The sequence below is a fragment of the Acromyrmex echinatior genome, chromosome 8 (assembly GCF_024713525.1).
Source record: "Acromyrmex echinatior isolate Ae372 chromosome 8, ASM2471352v2, whole genome shotgun sequence".
Lineage (NCBI taxonomy): Eukaryota > Metazoa > Arthropoda > Insecta > Hymenoptera > Formicidae > Acromyrmex > Acromyrmex echinatior.
Genome location: NC_141859.1, coordinates 14615635 through 14638911, shown reverse-complemented (window position 1 = coordinate 14638911; position 23277 = coordinate 14615635). Strand labels below are relative to the sequence as shown.

General features: G+C 32.4%; 1 protein-coding gene and 1 pseudogene across 2 annotated transcripts; one reads left to right on the top strand and one right to left on the bottom strand.

The window, feature by feature from the left end:
• Positions 1-50: 50 nt before the first annotated feature.
• LOC105152573 (phosphatidylinositol glycan anchor biosynthesis class V) lies at positions 51-3708 on the bottom strand. The gene is made up of 3 exons (XM_087408461.1): positions 1786-3708; positions 683-823; positions 51-204 (listed from the first exon to the last, which is right to left on the bottom strand). The coding sequence occupies exon 1, from the start codon at positions 3248-3250 to the stop codon at positions 2174-2176; it is 1077 nt and encodes a 358-aa protein (XP_087264587.1). The 5' UTR covers positions 3251-3708; the 3' UTR covers positions 51-204; positions 683-823; positions 1786-2173.
• On the top strand, positions 1664-4192 carry LOC147908864 (dual oxidase 1-like; annotated as a pseudogene). Its single transcript, XR_015546039.1, has 4 exons — positions 1664-1774; positions 1866-2139; positions 3353-3586; positions 3706-4192. The product of XR_015546039.1 is annotated as a dual oxidase 1-like (transcript).
• The last annotated feature ends 19085 nt before the right edge of the window (positions 4193-23277 follow it).

The window sequence follows — 23277 nt, the reverse complement described above, 5'->3', positions numbered from 1 at the left end:
ATAATCATAATGAATCGTAATGAATTATTAAATAAAAACTCGTAATATAATCTTGCTCAAGGTTTAATTATATTTGCCAATAATTTAGATTTTTCGTTTCCTGTGTATGTATTTTTATCATACGAAGAGGAAGTAGTTTCTCGAATCAAGCCGCTAACGAAATCATTGAGTAGAAATTGTTGCAGCTCTAAATAGAGGATAATGCTGAAAGAGAGAATTCTTATGTGATATACACGTACTTATTACATTTATTCTTTATATATGTCGCATTAACAACATGTATCTTACTTTAAATTTATTCATTTTTTTTTATCGTAATTACTGTACAAAACACTACAACAGCAACTTCCATCTATATCCGTGTCAAAACCCAAATAAATGTACGTATATATAATACATACATACATACAAATATTTCATATTATAATTTACATAAATATGGATATAAATCTTGTTTCTTTTTAAATCATCTCTTATATGCGTTTTGCTTTTTCGTTTTACAGTTTCTACATATTGAATTGACATTATGGTATGTTTCTGTCTATATCCTAGATTTCAAGAAATCGGGCAAGAAATTGAAAAAAAGAAATTGACAAGACTTTCGACAAGGACTTGACAGATTGATTATTTACTGGATGTTGGAGTGGACATAATAATAATCAACTGAATAAATAGTACTCACCGTATCATACTGCAATTGAATATCCTAGTTACGACGGATGATACAATAACGTTGGTAGATCAGAACTACGGGCAGTCGATACTCCGTTATTAAGAAGACTGCCAACAGCTTACGAAGATGAAGTGTATAAGCCTTCAGGCTCTAAAAGACCATTAGAGATAAGTGAGAAACTACTGAGTGGAAAAATTAGATAAATCAAGAACGGAGAGAAACGTTCTACTATGTATGAATATGATTTATCTTATATATACAACTATATTAAATATTTAAAATTACATTACTATCATTGATAAATTTACACCTCGAATTTATCAATATATGATAAATTATATCATATATAAATTTAAGCTATATCTGTATATATATTGTATTTTATACATACATATATATATATATATATATATATATATATATATATATATATCTGAAAATCTTTCTTTATAATTTTATATTTTATAGATGAATATATTCTGTTTAATATATTCCGTGTATATAAATTTACAGAAAAATAATGTAAATTATGCACGCGCACATATTTATCATCTACCAGATTAAATGTGTATAAATTCACACAAGAATCATATAAGCATTTAAGATCCAACTAGACTAGTTTAAAGCTTTGATTTCTATAATTTGTGTTATCACATATACGGTCCTATATTATATTGATTAAATGTGTACAGGGTTGGCCATATTCGACGGAAAGATGTTTTTTTTTTCAATCATGGGAAACGTCGTTACTCGATCTAACATCTCTGTCAAAAGTTACAGTGTTGCCAGATCTTTCCGTCGAATATGGCCAACCCTGTATTTCACACACATTTTTTAGATGTTAACATTCGTTATAGCAATTTCCTATTTCCTATTTGTTGAGTTTTTTAGAATTTCAGGAACTAAATGATAACTAGTTAAGACTAGGATAGTATTATTATATAAAACGTAATACAACGGAAAAATGTATCCTCAACAAGTCAACAGATGATGGAGAAAATTTTAGATGCTCAGAGACCAGCATGCCCACCCGAATATATTAACATAAAAATTCCAAAGAATCATCGATATAGAAGTAAACCAGAACATACAGAAATGCCTGTTTAACGTACACGATACGATTATCGGATGGATCATTCGTCGAATAATCCTCGTCAACAGGTACGACAATCTTACGGTTCTCGAAACATAGCAAGCGACGTTGTTTTTCAACATTGCTCAAGTCAAAACTTCAATATGCAATATATCGCAGCTGAACGAGATTACACCATACTTAATTGGATTGATTTATAGTATATCCAAAGTGGTCCGACTACCATTGCAGGAGTACGGGCAACTCGCATCGTCAGATTTTCCTCTGTATCCCGATTATAATACCGTTAGATTACCGATGGCTAATCCAGTGCCACTTCATCATCATCAATATGTTTCACGGCATTACATCAAAAGTGTCATCAGATATTTCAGTAAGTGAGAAACTTTATTGTCCAATAAACTATATCAGAATTTTGTGCCACAGATGCGTTTAGCGTAGTCAACTATATGATGATCCTTCGGGGTACATTCGTCCTCGATCTTCTCTGAATAAGGCATCGGAACGTCAACGCCGGTGCATCGAACCGCAGGTGCATCCAGCTGAAAGAAGACTGGATTTTCCATCACTGTCGCGACGATCTCGGCTCCTACTCCGCATCTAGGCCAGCCCAGTTCGACGGTCATTAACCTGTGTGTTTTGCTGATCGATTTGAATACCATGTCCCAATCCAAAGGTCTCAGCGATCGTAGATTGATAACTTCCGCCTCGATTCCTTGTCCTGCCAACAACTCGGCCGCTTGAAGCGTATACACGTACGCCTGGCCATGTGTCACTAGAGTGATGTGCTTTCCAGGTCTCTCTATCTTAGCTTTGCCGAAAGGTATCTGGTAGTCCTTGTCCATAGCTTGATCGGACACGGAAAACTGAATGCTGTAAAGCAGTTCACTCTCCAACATGATTACGGGATCGGGATCTCGTACGGCAGCTTTCAAGCAGCCCCTGTAATCTTCGCAGGTCGACGGCGACACGACTTTCAAGCCAGGCGTACTCATGAACCATGCGGCAAAACATTGAGAGTGCTGTGCAGCCAAACCTTTGGCATTACCATTCGGTCCTCGGAATAGAACAGGAACGGGAAATCTTCCAGCGGACATGTAGAGATTCTTCGCAGCACCATTGACAATACGATCAATGGCTTGCATAGAGAAATTGAAAGTCATAAATTCGCATATCGGTCTTAGACCTAGTATCGCTGCACCGACGGCAATACCGCAGAATCCAGCCTCCGTAATTGGTGTATCGATCAGTCTCTTGTCACCATATTTCTTCCAGAGACCACGCGTTATTTTGTAAGCGCCGTCAAATTCTGCAACTTCTTCTCCTAATATGAATACCTTCTCGTCCCGAGCTAACTCCTCGTCGAGAGCCATATTTAACGCTTCGCGCACTGTCATCTTCGTGACCGATCTATGGGACGTTTTGCCTGTGGGAATCTTCACCCGCAGTATCTCTTTACTCCTCAATAATCGAGCAAGATACATTTTAAATTAAATACCGTAATCAGTTTTAATTAAATTTCGAGCAAACTTCTGATCGTTATCGCCTGATTTGATTTCAATGCAATTCAAACATGTGTGTTTCAGAATTAGAAAATCCTCGAGGAAAAAGCCATATTATATGAAAATCCGTTCCTGCTAACTTTCGGTATAATATGATTTAGATGACTCAATTTCGTAGCATCTCATGTTAAATATCACAATTCAAATTGATCGAAATTTTTAATGAAGCCCGTAAATGGATGATAGCGACTCAGCAACACATTGTTGTCAACGAATAGTTGCCTTCATGATTGAAAAAAAGGCTTCCTGTGTATGAAGGTAAAAAGTATCACTTTTCTAATTTTACGTACACAATAGATAACAATTTATTAGATAACAATTTATTATTTATTATTACTTGTAATTTATATGTAATTCAAATGATAATTTGTTCAAAGGTTACAATCCCAATATCGATCCGCAGATAGAACAATTTTTTCAATCGGCCGCTTTTAGCTTTGTGCACACCTCGGTTCCACCAGGTAAACAATTTTATTTCTCAACTCTTAACAACAAATATCATATATACGACATATCGTCGACGTTGATAATATTGCAACATGTTATTCATGTGTTTGCGTTCTTTTTCTCATTCAATTGTATAAGGTACAAGGTGATACAAAAAAACTTGATTTTTAATTAACACTAACAGATAACACTAACAGCTTGTATTAATTAAAAGTCGTAAGATATAAAACTGCGCCTTATAATCTAAAGATGTATGTTATAATTACAATAATAATAAATTGGGAGTACAAATTAGTTTGGTCTGTTTTTTTGTGTTCAAAAATGCATTTATTTCAAAACAAAATGAATGAACAGATTAATTAAAGTATTGTCCATCGCTGGCTACTACTTTTTCCCATCTCTCAGGCAATTTTCGAATTCCATCTCGAAAAAATGACTTATCTTTGGAGGCGATCCAATTTTGGAGTCAATTTTCGATTTCTGCGAAAGAAGTGAACCGATGACTTGCCAAATCGTGCTGCATCCTTCGGAACAACCAATAATCAGAAGGAGCAATGTCCGGAGAATACGACGGGTGCGGTAAAACATTCCATTTGAGCGTTTCCAAATATTTTTTTACGACTTTTGCGACATGAGGCCGAGCGTTGTTATGAAGAAAAATAACTTTCATGTCTTTGCTCATATTCCGGCCGTTTTTCTCGCAATGCACGGCTCAAACGAATCAATTGTAGCCGATACCGATCACCCGTAATGGAATCGCCAGGTTTCAGCAGCTCTTAGTAAACAACACTCTTTTGGTCTCACCAGATACAGAGCATGATCTTCGAACCATGAATGTTCAGCTTTGGTGTTGATGTTGAGGTCGATGGCAATGATTGACCGGGCTTAGCGTAGTATTTTTTCTTGGGATTGTCGTAGAATATCCACTTCTCACCTCCAGTCACAATCCGATGCAAATAATCTTTTCTTTGTTGTCTTTGAATCAGCTGTGAAAAACGCAAGTGAAAAATCGCCTTTCAACGTCTCTCGGTTTTAGTTCATAAGACACCCAATTTCCTTGTTTTTGAATTATTCCCATGGCTCTTAATCGCGAAACGACTTCTTGAGTTACTCCCAATGATTCTGCAAGCTCCTCTTGCGTTTGACTCTGATCTTCTTCGAGTAATGCCTCTAATTCTTTGTCTTCGAATTTTTTTGGCTGTCCAAAGCGAGGCTTGTCTTCAACGCTGAAATCTCCATCCTTGAAACGTCGAAACCATTCCCTACATGATTTATCAATTGGAGCAATGTCACCATAAACTTCGACAAGCATTCGATGGGCTTTAGCTGCACTTTTCTTCCAATTAAAGCAGAAAATTAGAACCTCCCGCAAATGCTGCTTGATTAATACAAAATTCGACATTTCAAACGACAGTAAAAATCAAGTTTTTTGTATGAAACTCAAAGCGATATAAACTGAATATTATTAGCAGATGTCTAACCTCTCTGAAAATGCCAAAATCAGCTGTCACTATGAACCATTCACAACAGCCGAAGCTGATCTTTTGGAAAACGGACCGAACTAATTTGTACTCCCAATAATAATAATAATAATAATAATAATAATAATAATAATAATAATAATAATAATAATAACATTACGGTCGCAATAATGACACGATCCTCTTAACGAATGGGTGGATCCATATATTCGTTCGGTTTTTGAAGGTAAAATGAAACAAGTTTTTTTCATACAAAGAATGAATTTTAATCAATATGATTCTCTGTTTTTGCACTACTAACAAAAACCGAACGAATATATGGATCCACCCAATATTTGTATTCATACGTTTCTGTAAAAGGTTTTGATATATAGATCATGGTTCGCAGCGGTGAGTTCTTTGATCATTCTGTGCTTGCCATTGTCTCAATAAAAATTGAGTCTTTAGTGATCATTTAACTATTCAACTAATTGACAATAATGCTTCGCAAGTTTGAATTTGAGGAGGCTCCTTTTTTTAGCTGCAGGCTTGGATTTTGTCGGGAATTATTATTAATATTATTTGGACATCGCTGATGATGGCTTGAATTGAGCCGAAACGTCCGATTTCATCATATTATAAAGTCTTCGAAATACATTGTTAATGTACAACGCTTTAATTACTGCGTCTTAATTTTTGCTCTCAATTGTCTGTCTGTTAATATATTTTTTATTGTTTAATAATAACATTGCCACGATAATCGCAATAATCATAATATTAAATGTATATTATATTCACAACTATGAGAAGAATAATTGCTCCTTGGAACTATATCCAATTAGAATATGCAATAATTATTGGATGTGATAGGTATTGACAATTATATATTTTGATGTTTCGACGTTCAAAACGCACATGTGATGTGAATTCTCTCTATGCCAATTTAACAAGAATAAAATATTGATGTGGAGAAATTACTAATAGGGACGGCTATTTAATTGTGCGAAGAGGAGGATCATAAAATCGTTGAAGATCTACGGATAGTTTATTCGATCCATTAAAATTTTCTAGAACGGATTTTGATATGGCACTTAATATTCAGAGAGGACCATGAGATATCTTATTATAATAGCGTCCGTCGTGTCTATGATGAAAGTTAATCATGTATCCCATTTTAATCGTATAGATGTATCGATATGTTGTATAAAATCCATTTTTTTATACAGTTAGCAAAAGAATTTGTAAGAAAAATATTCGCGTATTTCGTGTAAGATCCAGGAGAAGTTTTTCAGATTATACAACAATTCATTCGATGACGTGGATGTTTGAGTAGACAAAATACTAGAGATTAGTGATGGATTCAGAGAATTGTTTCAAAGAATCATTCGTGATCAATTTCAGCGAATACGCCATAGTGATATGTTTTGGTATAACAATACTGCAAATGAGTGCATAATCGCAAATTACTATTTTACAATTAATTTACACAATTTCACGTTTGCATATATTGCATATTATCCATATAATTGATTTAATAAACAATAAACATTCGATATGATTTTCTTTGTAGACTTTTCACTAACGATGAAATTGAAAGACTGGAACAATTATCATTTTATGATGTGCTAATATGTATCACTAAGATAGCCTGGATTGATATTCCAAGGAATCCTTTTAGAGTTCCTACCGCAGGTATAATAAGAAAAGATATATTAGACTGATAAGAAAAAACATTTTTTTTTAATCGGCTTCAGTTCAAAAGTTTTCATTTCATGTTAAAAGAACATTCCTAAATTTTTATTAAAAAATATTAAGATTTAGAAGTCGCTAGTAAACGATTTTTAAATCAAAATTTCCTTAATGTTTGATTTAATGCAAAAATGACTTAATCCGAGTTTTAAATATGGTATGTTTTTTTAGTCGCTGGACACGATGCAATAATTCAACTCTACGATATACGCCTTAAGAAGTACAGCCCAATTGATGTAAAAAAAATAATCAAATTTCGAGTTCAAGGAAATGAAATAAAATGAGTACATAATACAAAAAAAAGATTTAATTAATTGAAATAAACTATGATGTAATATATTTTTTATTATGTATTCATTTCATTTTATAATATTATAAAGAGTTTTTTATTGTCAAATTGAGACATTTGATTTGAGAATGTTAAAACACAAAACAATATACTTTAGAACTTGTAAAAACAATTTTTCTATCCTTAAAAACATTTTATAACTCAATTAAATGCTTTTAAAGGCTCTGTAGGAGATTCCAGAAAAATTAGGGATATTCTTTTGGCATGAAATGGAAGCTTTTGAGCTGAGAGGCCGATTAAAACTAAATATAATTTTTTTTTCCTTGTCAAGAAAACAAAATAATATATATGTATAATTTGTATATAGATATGTATATAATACAAGGTGCGTCCCAAAATTTTCCGAACTTTTGAAATAAAACAACAACGGTTTACTTTTTTTTTCAAATTCAAATTGTTTATTCAAAGTAGTCCCCGTCGGACTCAATACAACGTTTGGCACGATCTAAAAGCATTTCAAATGAGTGTTTTATGTCGTTCAAAGGCACGTCCTTCAGAATAGTAGTACAAGCCCTTTGGATGTCTTCTACGTCCACATACCGCTTTCCTTTCATGGACAAATGCATTTTGCCGAATAGGTAGAAGTCACAAGGTGCCATATCAGGCGAATACGGGGAATGGTTGATTGTTAAAATGTGATTTTTAGTCAAAAAATCAGTGACAAGTGTCGAACGGTGAGATGGCGCATTATCGTGTAACAAGCGCCAACTTCCTCCTTCGCGATATTCTGGCCGAATACGACGAATGGCCCAAATGTTCGGTCAAAATGCGATAAATCGTTGATTTGGGGATGTTCAATTCCATTTCCATGTATCTCACTGAAGATTTTGGCTCATGCTTGATGAAATTACGCACAACTTCGATGGAATTTTCGTTAATTGTCGATTTTGGGCGACCTGTATGTGCGTCGTCATTTATGTCCTCACGACCGTTCTTGAATCGCGTATACCACTCATAAACACTGGCACGGGCTACACAATTATCACCATAAACTTGTTTCATCAAATTATGGGTTTCGGTAAATGTTTTACCAAGTTTAAAACAAAACTTAATATTGGCTCTTTGTTCGAAGTTCATTCTCGTACCGATGTATACAACATACTGACACTTGAGACGCCATAACTTCGTTTCCACTGAACCAAATGTCATGAAATTTTTACTGGAAGTCAGCTAGGGATGTACCTTTCAAACGCGCAATCGAACACACGGATGGCGCCACCCGACCTATCCCTATTGAAAAAGTTCGGAAAATTTTGGGACGCACCCTATATGCATGTAGATCTATTGTATATAAACTCGTTAATGGAAATTATAAATTCTAGATATATTTACTAGATACATTTATTACAGAGAATAATATTTCTTTATAGTTCTTACAGAGAATGATATACATCCTAACTGTATATACATACATATATATATATATATATATATATACAGGGTATTCCCGAGTTAAACCGCTAAACTTAAAATATGGATTCAGAATCTCAAAACAAACAAAAATTTTCTCTGTGTGTATGCTCGCAAACGCTTCGTTCAAGAGATATTTACTTCTGAAATTATACTGTAGGAATGAATAATTGAAACTGGACGTCAACGACGATGTCGGACGAAGACAACGACGATGACGGTGCCGAACAACGACGATAATAACAGACGACGTCCAGATGCTCGCCATCGAGAAAGTCAATGTCCAGATATTCGCCTCCGAGGAAGTTGAGAACCAGGTGTCGTCTACGTCGCCGTCAGGGAACGGACTGTTCAGGTGTCGTTTAAGTGTTCGACGACAAAGAATCGAGAATTTATGTTTTCCTCCAAGAAAATGAGAATTAGGGTATATTGGGCATCAACGAGGAGAATGTTAGGAATGTAGATGTTGCTCGTAGAAGTTACGAATATCTTGCGAATTCCTCCGAGGAAGTGAGTGTTCAGATATTCCGGGAAGATTTTTCGATCATCACCTACACGACCTAAGGATCGTTATCAAGGAAATCGGTGTTTTTTCATCAAAAAAGTTCATGTCCTAGTTCACGACTGACTATCTACGCCCTCGTGTAGTCGAGGAAATTATAGGGTGATCGTCGACATCGGACGGCGCCGGACGATGCCGGATAGCAACGATGTGACATAGAGAGAGAGAGAGAAAGAGAGAGGGGGGAGAGGGAAGAATTGTGAAAAAAGAGTGTAAAAGACAAAAAGTGAGGAGAGAATGAAAAAAGGCGAGAGCAGCATTACAAATCTTAATATTAAATCCATACCGTCATAAAAAATTTGTATTATTGATAATATTTATAAAAACGATGCAATTCTTCATTATGGTAAAAATATAAACGGAGGATATTATACAAATTTATTACGAGGTAAAGATACAAATTGGACATCTGTAAATGATTTAAAAGTTGAGATATGTAAGGCGAAATATTAAGAACGCATACAAATTTTTCTTAGAACAAATCTAAATTATGTAGTTAATTCAATATTAAATAAATATAAATTTAGAAAATAACAATTTTAGAAATAATCTGTATTTATTTTTAGAAGATTTAAATTCTACATTATCAAAAATTACATTTTCAAAAATTTACAAAAGCAATGAAATCCTTAAAAAAATCTTTTAAAAAAAGAAAAATTTACGCCAAGTGCATAAAAAAAGATGTTGAATACATTCTTCTTAAATTAAGGTTGAAATATCTATCAAAACAACTTCTACTCCACTTCTCCCTCTGCTTACGTGGAAGTCGCGCGCCCCCAAGCAGAGGGGAGGTGGAGAGTCGCTTCGCGTAGAAGTCGTGCGCCCCTCAGCAGGAAAGATCACTTTGCATAAAAAGTTGTAAACTATATTTTAAAGCAGAAAATTTCTATTTTATATAATAGAAGAGACATTATTTTTCAAACTTTTTTTGTTAATAACTTTTTAATGAATAATGGCTAAAACCTGTTGGAGGTCATTCAGGGTCATGACTATAGATGCAACGGATATCCGGAAAGTACCTGTTATCCGGCAATTTTTTACTATTCAACCGGATAACCGGATATCACTATTATCCGGGGAGGTATCCGGTTGAAATTTGATATCATTAATTGTTGATTTTTTCTTATACAAATGTTCTAGTAATAAATATGCATATTCATGATGCTATAATATCTTATACATTGTCGTAAAATCACAATCTTTTTCCTTATAGGCTTTTTTTTTAGAAGACATTTTCTCGAAATCCGGATATCCGATGTTACATTCTAGATATCCAGTATCCAGTAATTTTATGATTCGATGCATTCCTAGTCATGACCTTGATAACATATATCAGGATCATTGAAATCGATGAGATCGTCAGTGATATGCAATTTTACCGAAATTATAAATCTATAAGGCTTTTAGTAGATATTAAGTTTTAGTAGATGACTTTAATAATAAATTTAATTATTAAACGCAGAATTAGAATTCAACGTATCTACGGACGAAAAAAACAAATTTCATGCGAGCGTGAAAACAGTTAATATATAAATTTAACAATATATAAATATGCCCAGAATATTATTTGCAATTGTTTATTTTTTGGCAAGGTACGAAAGATGATGAAAAGATGATCCGAATTATAATCCAGAATCGAAGGCAAAGTTGAAAGCGAACAAAAGAAGAGAAACATAATAGCGAAATTATCGACAAAGATGAAAAAATTATCGAGAAAATGAAGAAACGCTCGGACGATTTTGAATTTTTATTTCTTTGATTTATTACTCAAGAAGTTTAAGTATAAAGTGCATGTCTGACTAACAAATTTATATGAGCTACGTTTTTATTTAATGGTGTAAAAAGTGATTTTCAGGATTCAGCACCTAAATGTATGAAATTATCAGTATAAAATTGTCTATTGTATTTAATATTAGATATGACATAAGTAAATAAATAATTAATAAGTATTTTCTCAAATATTGACGTAAATGTTGAAAATAATTGCTAAAAAAGTACTTTTCGTATAACATTAACTTTCATAAATATTATAATATTATAATAATATTATTTAATATTATTTAATAATAAAAAACTAATAAACATTTCGGGCTTAAACAGGGGTAGATTTTTTCGTCATAATAAAAACTACATTTTACAAAAATTTCAAAGTCTTGCTGTTCAAATTTCGATGATCAGAGAACGAGCGAAAAAAGGCCTTTTCCAGTGATCTTTACTTTTTTTCAACTTAACATTTTACGTCTCATTTTGTAGGTATATCGAATGCCTACATTTTTTATACTAAAGTATTTTCCATACTCAACATCTTTCATTCTATAAGCGAACAAACTGATTTTTACAACTATCCGAATTTTTTTCGCATATTTCCTACACGAATCATCTCATATATACATTTCTTTTATGATAGCCTTTCGAAGCATTTCGTGAAAAAAAAATGCCAACTTACAATTTTTTTCTGAAACAAGTTTTTTCATTCTACAATAATTCTACTAAACTAACACTAAAATTTTTACGTTTTACAATAGTATATTATATGATGTTTTTACAGATTCTGTACAATGGGAAACATACTAGTTTGAGAATATTAGACTATTGCTTTACTATAACGAGAGATGCAGCGTCAGATATGATATTTATCTATTTTACATTGATAATTACTATATGTCATGATATGACTATATCTCACACTCACTTTTCTAAGAACTACAATTCTGCAATTCTATATTCCTTTTGATTCAGCAATCGAAATGCACAAATATATTGCTTATTGAGCATTGTTTACTGGAGAAATTTTTTATTCTAACTTACAAAAAGAAGAGCATAAAATCACAGCACAAGATATTGTTTATGATATTTAATATATCATTACATTAATAAAACATTTAGATGTTTCGACCACAATCTGGCCATCTTCAGTAAATTCATAAATATTCTTGAAACGCAGAATTACATATATCTTCGACATTAAATTCAGCCGCCGTGTAATATAACTATGTATAAACGTGTTCTTTCATCTTGTGAAGGTGCATCGTACAACAATGTTGCAGCGCCAATTGTCATATTGCAAATTATGTAGAACAATAATTTCCAGATTCTAATTTAAAAAATTAACCTATCATTAATATCTTCTAGTCAATTGTATGAGAATTGAATCGTTACCTGTTTTACAGAAAAAAATAATGAATCTTAAGCACTTCCTTTGCGCAGATGGAAATTCGTCGTGACATTGTGTATTATTATTTGTCATATCATATATGTTACCACTATTTATATATATATATATATGTCAAAAGTTTAGATTATTCTAGAATTATTTATTAAGTGTGAGAGAGATCTTTCTTCAGAAAAGACAGATAAACATCGGGCAGACCTTCACTTTGCTTATTGATACTACTTATTTGGCTTTTTATGTACATTATTTCAGAAATTCTTCTTTTCAATAATGATTGTTCTGCATCTAAAATTCTAATATTATCCCAATCCAATTCGTGCATCTTATTCAATTAGTGGCGTGAAACCACTGACATCTCAGAAGTGGATCTTCTTATGTCAGCCTTATGTTCTTTGATTCGAGTTTTTAATTTCCTTTTTGTTTGGCCAACATAAGAAGACTCACAATTTAAACAATTTATTTTATAAACCACTCAATAATGGTTCTCTTTACATAAACGATCTTTCCAGTTTTAATAAATCTATTCAATTTATTTATAGGTTTGTAAGCAATATTAAAGCCCTGATTATATGATAATTTTTAAAATTTTTCCTTTATTTAAATATGATATTATAAAAAACTTTTTCTTTAAATCAGAATTAGAATCGCTTTCATTATTATCACACTCACTTTTTATCCAAATTCGTTTTATTTTCTAAAGTTTTAATTCTGTTTTTTATTGTTGAAAAAATAAATTCAAGAGGATAATTATTCATTAACAAAGTGTGAACTAAGTCAGAAATATTTTTTTCCTGAAATTTTGGATAGGATAAAAACAATATTCTATCTAATTGCTCGACGATTACACCCCTTTTAATGTTCTGGAATTGTTTAATTCATATCATGAAAGGCTAAGGTTTACAGTTGACTTTGGCGACGAAAACGGCATTAATTTTTTAGATGTTAAACTAATGAAACAAGATGGAAGAATCATCTTCGATATTTATAAAAAATCTACTAAGGGAGATATTTGAATTATTATTCGAATCATCCGTTAGTACATAAAAGGGGTGTAATCATCGAGCAATTAGATAGAATATTGTTTTTATCCCATCCAAAATTTCAGGAAAAAAACATTTCTGACTTAGTTCACACTCTGTTAATGAATGGTTATCCTCTTGAATTCATTTTTTCAACAATAAAAAACAGAATTAAAACTTTAGAAAATAGAACAAATTTAGATAAAAATAGTGAATGTAATAATAATGAACGATTCTAATTCTAATTTAAAGAAAAAATTTTTTATAATATCATATTTAAGTAAAGTATCGGAAAAATTAAAAAAATTATCACATAATCAAGGCTTTAATATTGCTTACAAACCTATAAATAAATTGAATAGATTTATTAAAACTGGAAAAGATCGTTTATGTAAAGAGGACCATTGTGGTTTATAAAATAAATTGTTCAAATTGTGAGTCTTCTTATGTTAGCCAAACAAAAAGAAAATTAAAAACTCGAATCAAAGAACATATAAGGCTGATATAAGAAGATCCACCTCTGAGATGTCAGTGGTTTCACGCCACTAAATGAATAAGATGCACGAATTGGATTGGGATAATATTATTAATTTTAGATACAGAACAATCATTATTGAAAAGAAGAATTTCTGAAATGATATACATAAAAAGCCAAATAAGTAGTATCAATAAGCAAAGTGACACTGAAGGTCTGCCCGATGTTTATCTGCCTTTTCTGAAGAAAGATCTCTCTCACACTTAATAAATAATTCTAGAATAATCTAAACTTTTGACATATATATATATATATATAAATAGTGGTAACATATATGATATGACAAATAATAATACACAATGTCACGACGAATTTCCATCTGCGCAAAGGAAGTGCTTAAGATTCATTATTTTTTTCTGTAAAACAGGTAACGATTCAATTCTCATACAATTGACTAGAAGATATTAATGATAGGTTAATTTTTTAAATTAGAATCTGGAAATTCTTGTTCTACATAATTTGCAATATGACAATTGGCGCTGCAACATTGTTGTACGATGCACCTTCACAAAATAAAAGAACACGTTTATACATAGTTATGTTATACGATGGCTGAATTTAATGTCAGATATATGTAATTCTACGTTTCAAGAATATTTATGAATTTACTGAAGATAGCCAGATTGTGGCCGAAACGTCTAAAAAATGTTTTAATGTAATGGTATATTAATGTAATGATATATTAAATATCACAAACAATATCTTGTGCTGTAGTTTTATTTTCTTCTTTTTGTAAGTTTTGATTTATAAATCACGTTCGTTTTAATTATATATATTTTTATTTTAATTTATTTTAACTATACTGATATCCCCGTACTTTAATTAATTTCTCTCTTAAATTCCTATAATTTTCTTCTTTTAACCCTTACAAGCTCGAGTCACTAGTGACTCTAGTGATCGAACGATTCCTGTTCATGCAAGTTTCTTTGAGTCTTTCAGTAATTATAAATTATATATTTTATTATTTTTCAAAATGAAGTTTCAATATTTATTCTAGAAAGTTTAAAGTATGTTGATGAATTTTTAAAAATTTTTTGAACGTTCTAAATAGGTGAAAAAACGGATGGATTCTAGTAACCCATGTTTGGACGGATGAGACAAATTGTATCTTGTGTTGTGAGGGTTAATTATTAATCTTATTACTATTATCTTAATTAATTTTTAGTGTTACGTATAATTGAACATGGCTTTAATTTTTATCATATATCTACACAAACTATCAATAATTTGACGCACGGAGAAAAAAGATCTGCAAACGCAAAAGAGAAAAATGTGTTTGTCAAATTTTTTTGCTGTTTATATAACAAACAAATTTGCATATTTAACAAATATTTTACATTTGATGCAAATAATCTTTTGCAGCAAATAAAAAAAAATTATGCATTAATTTGTATTTGTTATTAATATAATTGTAATTATGACAACGTGCATTTGCATTTCAATTTTGAATTTTTGCGCGGTATGATCTGGCATGATACATGATTGTTGATGTTATCGATCTTTGTCCTCAATTTGCAGAGCTGAAAAATATTATAATATTTGAAAACAAATGTCCTTTCTTCATTTGTCTTAATATAATTAATATTGGACTTGATAGTCCATAGTCCACAGGATACAAAGTAGAAGCACATGATATATTTATCTGTGTAAAAGTTGATAATTTTTTAGATTCATTGCCATTATCTATTTACACTGTAGCGAGTTACTGCAAATATATACTTCATTATTAAGTATAAACATACATTATACTTCAGAGATGTCAGAAAGTTTGCAGATTATCGCCGTATCTTTATCCATTTCTAATGTCAATGTTTCGTGAATAGCAAGGTTCACGAAACGTTTATACAGCAAGGGATTAGTGATCATAGCAAACTTTTTCTCTCCGTGCGTATTTATTTCGCAATTATTTTCACACGTAAACTTACTTTATAATTTTTTTAACTACACTTTTATACAATCATTCGTATTTGATTGCGCTTTGACATATGCAATGGGCATGCCGTAATACAGTGTCCCAAAAAGATCGGGACACCTGAATATCTTGGAAAATATATAATAAGTTTTACAGAAAAGTGTTTTAGACAAAAGTTGTAGGATTCAAAAAGATTTATTTACTGATTTTATCAGTTTTTCCTTGAAAACAGGTCGCCAAAACAGGTCAAGTCATATCGATTTTTTTTAATGGAACACCTACTTTTAATTCCAGAATCTAATATTCGGTGTCGAGAGCTTTCTAAAACTATAAGAAAATATTTTTTCATTAAGTACTTTTCGAGTTATGATGCTTGAAAGTTACAGTATCGCCGACATCAGCATTACGCAAGGTGTTTAACCGACGGCTAAAACTTCTTGAATGTTCAGGATCGTGTCCTGGATAACATTCGTTAAGATTAAGGTAATTGGAGATTGTTTCTCTTATTTTCATTTTTGAACTGAAAATTCATTTTTATTTACACCTTGCCTAATGCTAATGCCGATGGGAAACTTATATTTTTCGAGATATTTAGATATCCTGACCTTTTTGGGATCCTGTATATACGATTATGGATATCTAAGAGACATGAACTTCCTAAATTTCACGATTGATGTTGTATTACAACAGGTATAATGGAAGTATTTTTAATCATTCTGATTGGATTAATATTTATATGCTCGTTATCGATAGTACGCAAATCGTTCTACAATTGGTTCTCCTTTGTACATTCCTTGTATCTCCAGTTTTCTATATACTAATGGTCTTACATGATAGTGGAAGATTAGTACAAGTAATTAATATGATATCTTTATATAAAATCCAATTTTATTTTTGCATTTGTAATTACTTTTGCATTAGCATAGTGATTGATTGAAAATCTATTTCGTTTTTGACAGGAACTATATTTTCATTATTTCTTTTTCGGTCTAACTATTATATTTATTCTTCATAAAGTCATAACAATAACTAGAACAATAATAGAAATATCAATACTCAAAGCATAAATTCTACCAGGTATTCTTACTTAAACAATATCATTATTGCAAGTTCTGTCTGACTGTAATCGCATCGTTATCCCTAATTCTTCACATACTACATGGGCTGAAAAGTCCCGGGATTTTTAATGAAAACAAGCGTTTTTTGTGCAAAGTTATATTTATTCCTCAACATAGTTGCCTTCGAGGGCGATACACTTGGTATAGCGATTTTCCAACATTTCGATGCCCTTTCTGTAGTACGAAACGTCCAAGCCTTCGAAATACGCCTCGGTTTCCGCGATGACTTCCTCATTCGATGTGAATCTCTTTCCCTGGAGCCACCGCTTGAGGTTTGGGAACAGATAATAGTTGCTGGGGGCCAAGTCTGGAGAATACGGTGGGTGAGCAACCAATTCGAATCGTAATTGGTCCAATTTGACCATCGCTTTCAAGGACGTGTGTGACGGTGCGTTATCGTGATGGTACAGAACTTTTTTCTTTGCCATATGGGGCCGTTTTTTTCTTTATTTCGTCGTTCAGTTTGTCCAATAACGCTGCATAATACTCTCCCGTAATTGTTCTTCCCTTCTGCAGGTAATCGATGAAGATTATGCCATGCGCATCCCAAAAAACGGAGACCATAACCTTCCCGGCCGAGCGTTGGTCTTTTGGCCGCTTTGGTCGGCTTTCGTGGCTTTTCAGCCACTCTGCAGACGCCTATTGGACTCAGGCGTATGGTAATGGACCCACGTTTCATCCATCATCACAAAACGTCGAAAAAACCTCGATTACGCTGCAACAACGCCAAACCGGCCGTTGAATCATCAACGCGCTGCTGTTTTTGATCGCTGGTCAGCAAATGCGGCACCCATTGTACCAATAGCTTTTTCATCTCCAAAACATCGTGCAAAATGTATCCCGCCCGTTCTTTTGAGATGCTCACGGCCTCAGTTAACTCGCGCAACTTCACTTTACGATCACTCAAAACGATTCGATGCACTTGCTTTGCGATTTCCGCATTCGTAGCCTCTTTTGGCCTTCCAGAGCGAGGTGCGTCTTCGGTGCTTGTACGACCCATTTTAAATTCACTAAACCACCGATAAACTGTTGTTCTCGAAGGAGCAGATGTGGGATAACATTTCTGCAACCATTTCAATGATTGTTCAGAAGTTTTTCCCATCAAAAAACAATGTTTGATCAAGATGCGATATTCCTGTTTTTCCATTTTTTTTACGAAGGTGAAAGTAACGCCAGTTAAACGACTGTAGCTTGTAAACGAATGAACGAAATGTCATGAAACTTCATACATAAACTAGTGACAGATGAATCTCTCGAAATGAATCATGTTCATTTTCTAGTGGCATCATCATCTATTGAAAAATCCCGGGACTTTTCAGCCCATGTAGTATATTCATGTATTACATATATATTGTAGATATACATGTATAACATTTCTCAAATCATTAAATTCTCAATATAAATCTGGTCAATGGATTGAATAGAATGCTCAGCATTACAAACAAATAAATATCCATTTACTTTATCTTCTGCGTCATATGAAACATGTTAAAAAACCGGTATTCAAAAACCATCTTAAGTAAAAATTTTCATTACTGATAGGATTATATTTCATAAATAATGTTAACGGACAGCAGACGTCATGATACTCGCACGCACGGCGGACGCAAGGTCAAAAGTGACCCAAGAATAAAATTATTTTAAAATATTTGAAAAGCAGTTTTTATTATTAGGTATACAAATAAGTTTTAAAGCGTTTTTTGTGTAACGTATAATTTAAATTTAGAATTCAAATATGTTCGCGCTCTTTTGATATATAGTAGCGCTTAATGTGTATTATTAAGAAACATAATTGACTTCACAAAATTGGAAACTTAACCTCAAAATTAAATGGTTTTAAAATGGCGAGCGACAAGCAATTTATTCGACACTTCGATACGAATTTCATCAAGGAAAAAGCGCTGCTAAAGCATGAATCAATTTGTTCTGTTCTTGGAGTCAATGTTGTATCCAAAAGTACGTGTGAGTTTTGGTTTAGGCGGTTTAAAGAGGATGATTTTGATGTTAGCGATAGAGAACGTAGTGGTATTCCTCAGAAGGTTACAAACAATGAATTGCAAGCATTACTCGATCAAAACTCATGTCGAACACAAAACGAACTTGCACAGCAACTTAGAATAACTCAACAAGATATTTAAATTCGTTTACGGCAGATGGGAAAGAAGGAAAGTGGGTGCCGTATGCATTAAGTGAAAAAAACAAAAATGATCGTCTTGAGAAGTTTTGAATCTGTACAATAAACAGCATAGAAAATCTTTCTTGTGGAAAATCGTGACTGGTGATGAAAAGTGGATTTTTTATGATAATCCTAAAAAGAGAAAATATTATGTGGATCCAGGACAACCCACTACATCAACGCCAAAACGCAACATCCACAGCAGCAAAGTTATGCTATGCATCTGGTGGAACATGAAGGGTATGCTATATTAGAACTGCTCCATCCGAATGAAACGGTTAATAGTGATCGCTACAGTCAACAATTGATCCATTTAAATCAAGAAATCGAACGAAATCGTCCATTTACTGGCAAAGGAAAACGTCCTGTGAAATTGCTTCATGACAACGCTAGGCCTCATATTGGTAAACCTGTAAAGGAAACGTTGCTAGCTTTTGGTTGGGAAGTTCTGTCGCACCCGGCGTATAGCCCAGACATAGTCCCTTCTGATTATCATTTATTCCGGTCAATGCAAAACGCCTTGTTCGGTGTACACTTTCGAGCATTTGAAGAAGTGCGAAAATGGGTGGATAATTTTATCGCATCGAAAGACAAAAACTTTCTTCGCTTCTGGAATTCGTAAGCTGCCCGAAAGATGGCTAAAGGTCATAGATAATGATGGAGATTATTTTGATAATTAAGTGTGTTTTCGTTTCTAAATAAATAAATATTAAATTTCATTAAAAACGCTTTAAAACTTATTGGTACACCTAATATAATATGTTGTAATATGTTTATTCTTCTATGTTTATTATAATACTATAATATAGTAAATTATTTCAAATATGTGGAAAGGGAAATATAAATACACATTTATTATAGAAACAAATATCCATTTATTTATTTTCTTCACTGAAAAAAGTAAACAACTCTAAATCGCGGATCTCGCGAGACCCTGCATCCACCGGCGGAAGTTAATTAAATATTTCCATATTTGTAAACGTCATTTTCAAAAGATTTCCAATAAATCTCTATTTATTGGCTTAAAGAAATCCTGAAGCCGTCTATATTACTGACTAAATGATCATTTTTGTATAACAATTACTTTTTCCTCTTTTACAGATTCGAAAAATCCAAAGGATTGGTCAGTGAGATAATTTTTGTACAAGGATTAGATATTCAGTGACAATTTAAACGAAATTTTGGGTAATCTAAGATAATTTTTGGTAAATCTAAATAATCTTTAACGTTCTCAAGTACTTTTTTATTTATACTTAACTTGATTAGTCGCAAAATTTTTAATTTAAGTTGTAATATAACAAGTTGTGATTTAACAAAGAGTCTGTGTACTATTTGTGTTTTTTTAATATTTTTTATTTCATAAAATATTTCTATATATATGTGTGTATATATATATTATACATATATATATATATATATATATATATATATATATATATATATACACATATATACGTATATTAGGGGGTTGCATTAAAAGTTACTGTTTTTTCTTTGTATTTGAGCACTTATTTCAATAACAAAATATATGAATATCTCAATCAAAGTATTTTCGCTCGGAAGCTATGACTTTTTGCCACTTTTCAGGCAGAAGTTGAATTCCACGACGAAAGAATGGTCTGTCTTTTGAATCAATCCATTCAGCAACCCAATTTTCGACTTCGCTATAATTATGGAAGTGTGTATCTTCCAGAGCATGTTGCATCGATCGGAACAGATGATAATCACTTGGTGCTAAGTCCGGAGAATACGCTGGGTGCGGGAGAACCTCCCATTCGAGATCCATCAGTGTTTGTTTCACGATTATAGCAACATGCGACCGAGCGTTATCATGGAGTAAAATCACCTTTCGACGATTTGATGCAATTGATAGTCGTTTTTGCATTAAATTATCATTCAAACGTTCCAATTGTTGTCGATAACGCTCGGCGGTGATTGTTTCGTTCGGTTTAAGCAGCTCATAATACACGACACTCTCCATATCCCATCAAATATAGAGCATTGCTTTGTTTGTCGTGAACGTCACAATCACCACTTTTGAATCGAAACCAGTTTCTACATATATTGTTTCCGATGGAGCAGATTCACCATAAATTTCCGCAAGCAATCGATGAGTTTCAGTTGCACTTTTTTTCAAATCAAAATAGTGTAGAAGTACACAACAGCAGTCGGAAAAACAACTTATTACGTTCCATTTTAATTCAGTTATAGAAAAGCACATATGTAACTAAGGATGACGTCTGTTGACTGAATTTTAGTAGGAAATGTTCACACTTCAAAATGATATAAGTAGCAGATGTCTCTGACCATAGCATACGCAGCTACTATCATCTAAACGTGAACAGTAACTTTTAATTTTTTGGGAATGAATTAATATAACGTTTTTTTTCTTAAAGTTCATGTTTTTCTCTTTTCAAAACAATATTTATTTTTATCTATATCTTTTTTTATTATAAAGATATTGTACGATTTTTTGAAGAAAAAAACGATAATTATTTAGAATATCTCTCCCTCCCCTCCACCTTAAATCTTAATAAAAATACATTCGACGCGTTTTCATTTAAAACAAAAGAATCTGACAAAAAAAACGTGGCGGTCGACCTTGTAAATCGAGTTATTAAACATTAAAGTTGGAGACTTTAGAGATTACGATATCTTTCATCCCGACTTATATACAATATATATATATACAATATATATATATATATATATATATATATATATATATATATATACAGGGTTGGCCATATTCGACGGAAAGATGTTTTTTTTTTCAATCATAGGAAACGTCGTTACTCGATCTAACATCTCTGTCAAAAGTTACAGTGTTGCCAGATCTTTCCGTCGAATATGGCCAACCCTGTATATATATATATATATATATATTGGGTCATCTGAAAAGTATCCGCGGTTTTTTGTCACTAGATGTGTTGACCATCAACACCATCTAGCGACAAAAAACCGCGGATACTTTTTAGATGACTATATATATATAATGTATATATAAGCGCTATGTATACGTTCTGCATTAATTACACAAATTCACTGCTTTAAAACAGATTCTCAGCTTTAAAACAAAAATAATAGGAATAAATAAGAAAATTATTGTTTTTTTTAAAGTAGTAAATTTTTCTTGACACAAATTCATCGCTTTAAAGTTTAATAAAATAACGAATTCATTTTTAAACTAGTGAATTTGTTTTTAAAGCAGAGGCTTGTTTTAAAGTCGTGAATTTATGTTTTAGAGTAGGAACTTGTTTTAAAGTAGTAAATTTAAGACCGCAGCGCAAGCTTGCATCTTGCATCGCCGTACTGATTGTGACAGGTTTCTTAACCTCAATAATCGTCAACTTAACGCTTAATATCTCGGTTTGTGAGACGACGCTTTTTTCTTGTGGAATTTTTATTTTTATGCGAAAATGTATTGATTGAGTTTATTTTTACCAAATATTGACATCAACATTAAGATTTAAAAAAAATAAATATTTTCTTCATTAATCAATTGTATATGTATATATCACACAATTAATACATTAAAATTTGAGGTGACCGAAATATTCTCAACCTTTATCATTTTTTTAAAGCAGTAAATTAGTGTAATTAATGCAGAACGTATACATAGAACTGTATCGAATCGGATGATATCTTAACCTCTGGAATATCTCCAACTTTAAAACTTCTATTCTACGATAAGTTGGTAGTCGGAAATCTTAAATCTTAATCAGTTTTACCTTAATAAATGACTATGATTTTTTCGCATCTACTAGTTGTTAATTCGACTAATGGGAAGGAGTACAGTCGAATTTGGTCAGTCTTAAGAAAATCGATAGTCTTAATCATACAAGTTGGCTGTTGATCAACTTCACCGATTCACTGATAAGACTTAGGACTACCGACTACCAACTCATTGTAGACTCAGTCTTAATGCTTAATATGTAACTCGATTCACGAGACCGACCGCCGCATTTTTGACCAGATTCTTTCGTTTTTAGTGAAAACACATCGAATAAGTGTATTTTTATTAAGGTTTGAGGTGGGAC

Coding starts and splice junctions, on each gene's coding strand:
- LOC105152573 (XM_087408461.1), bottom strand. CDS start 3,250: ATGTATCTTGCTCGATTATTGAGGAGTAAAGAGATACTGCGGGTGAAG.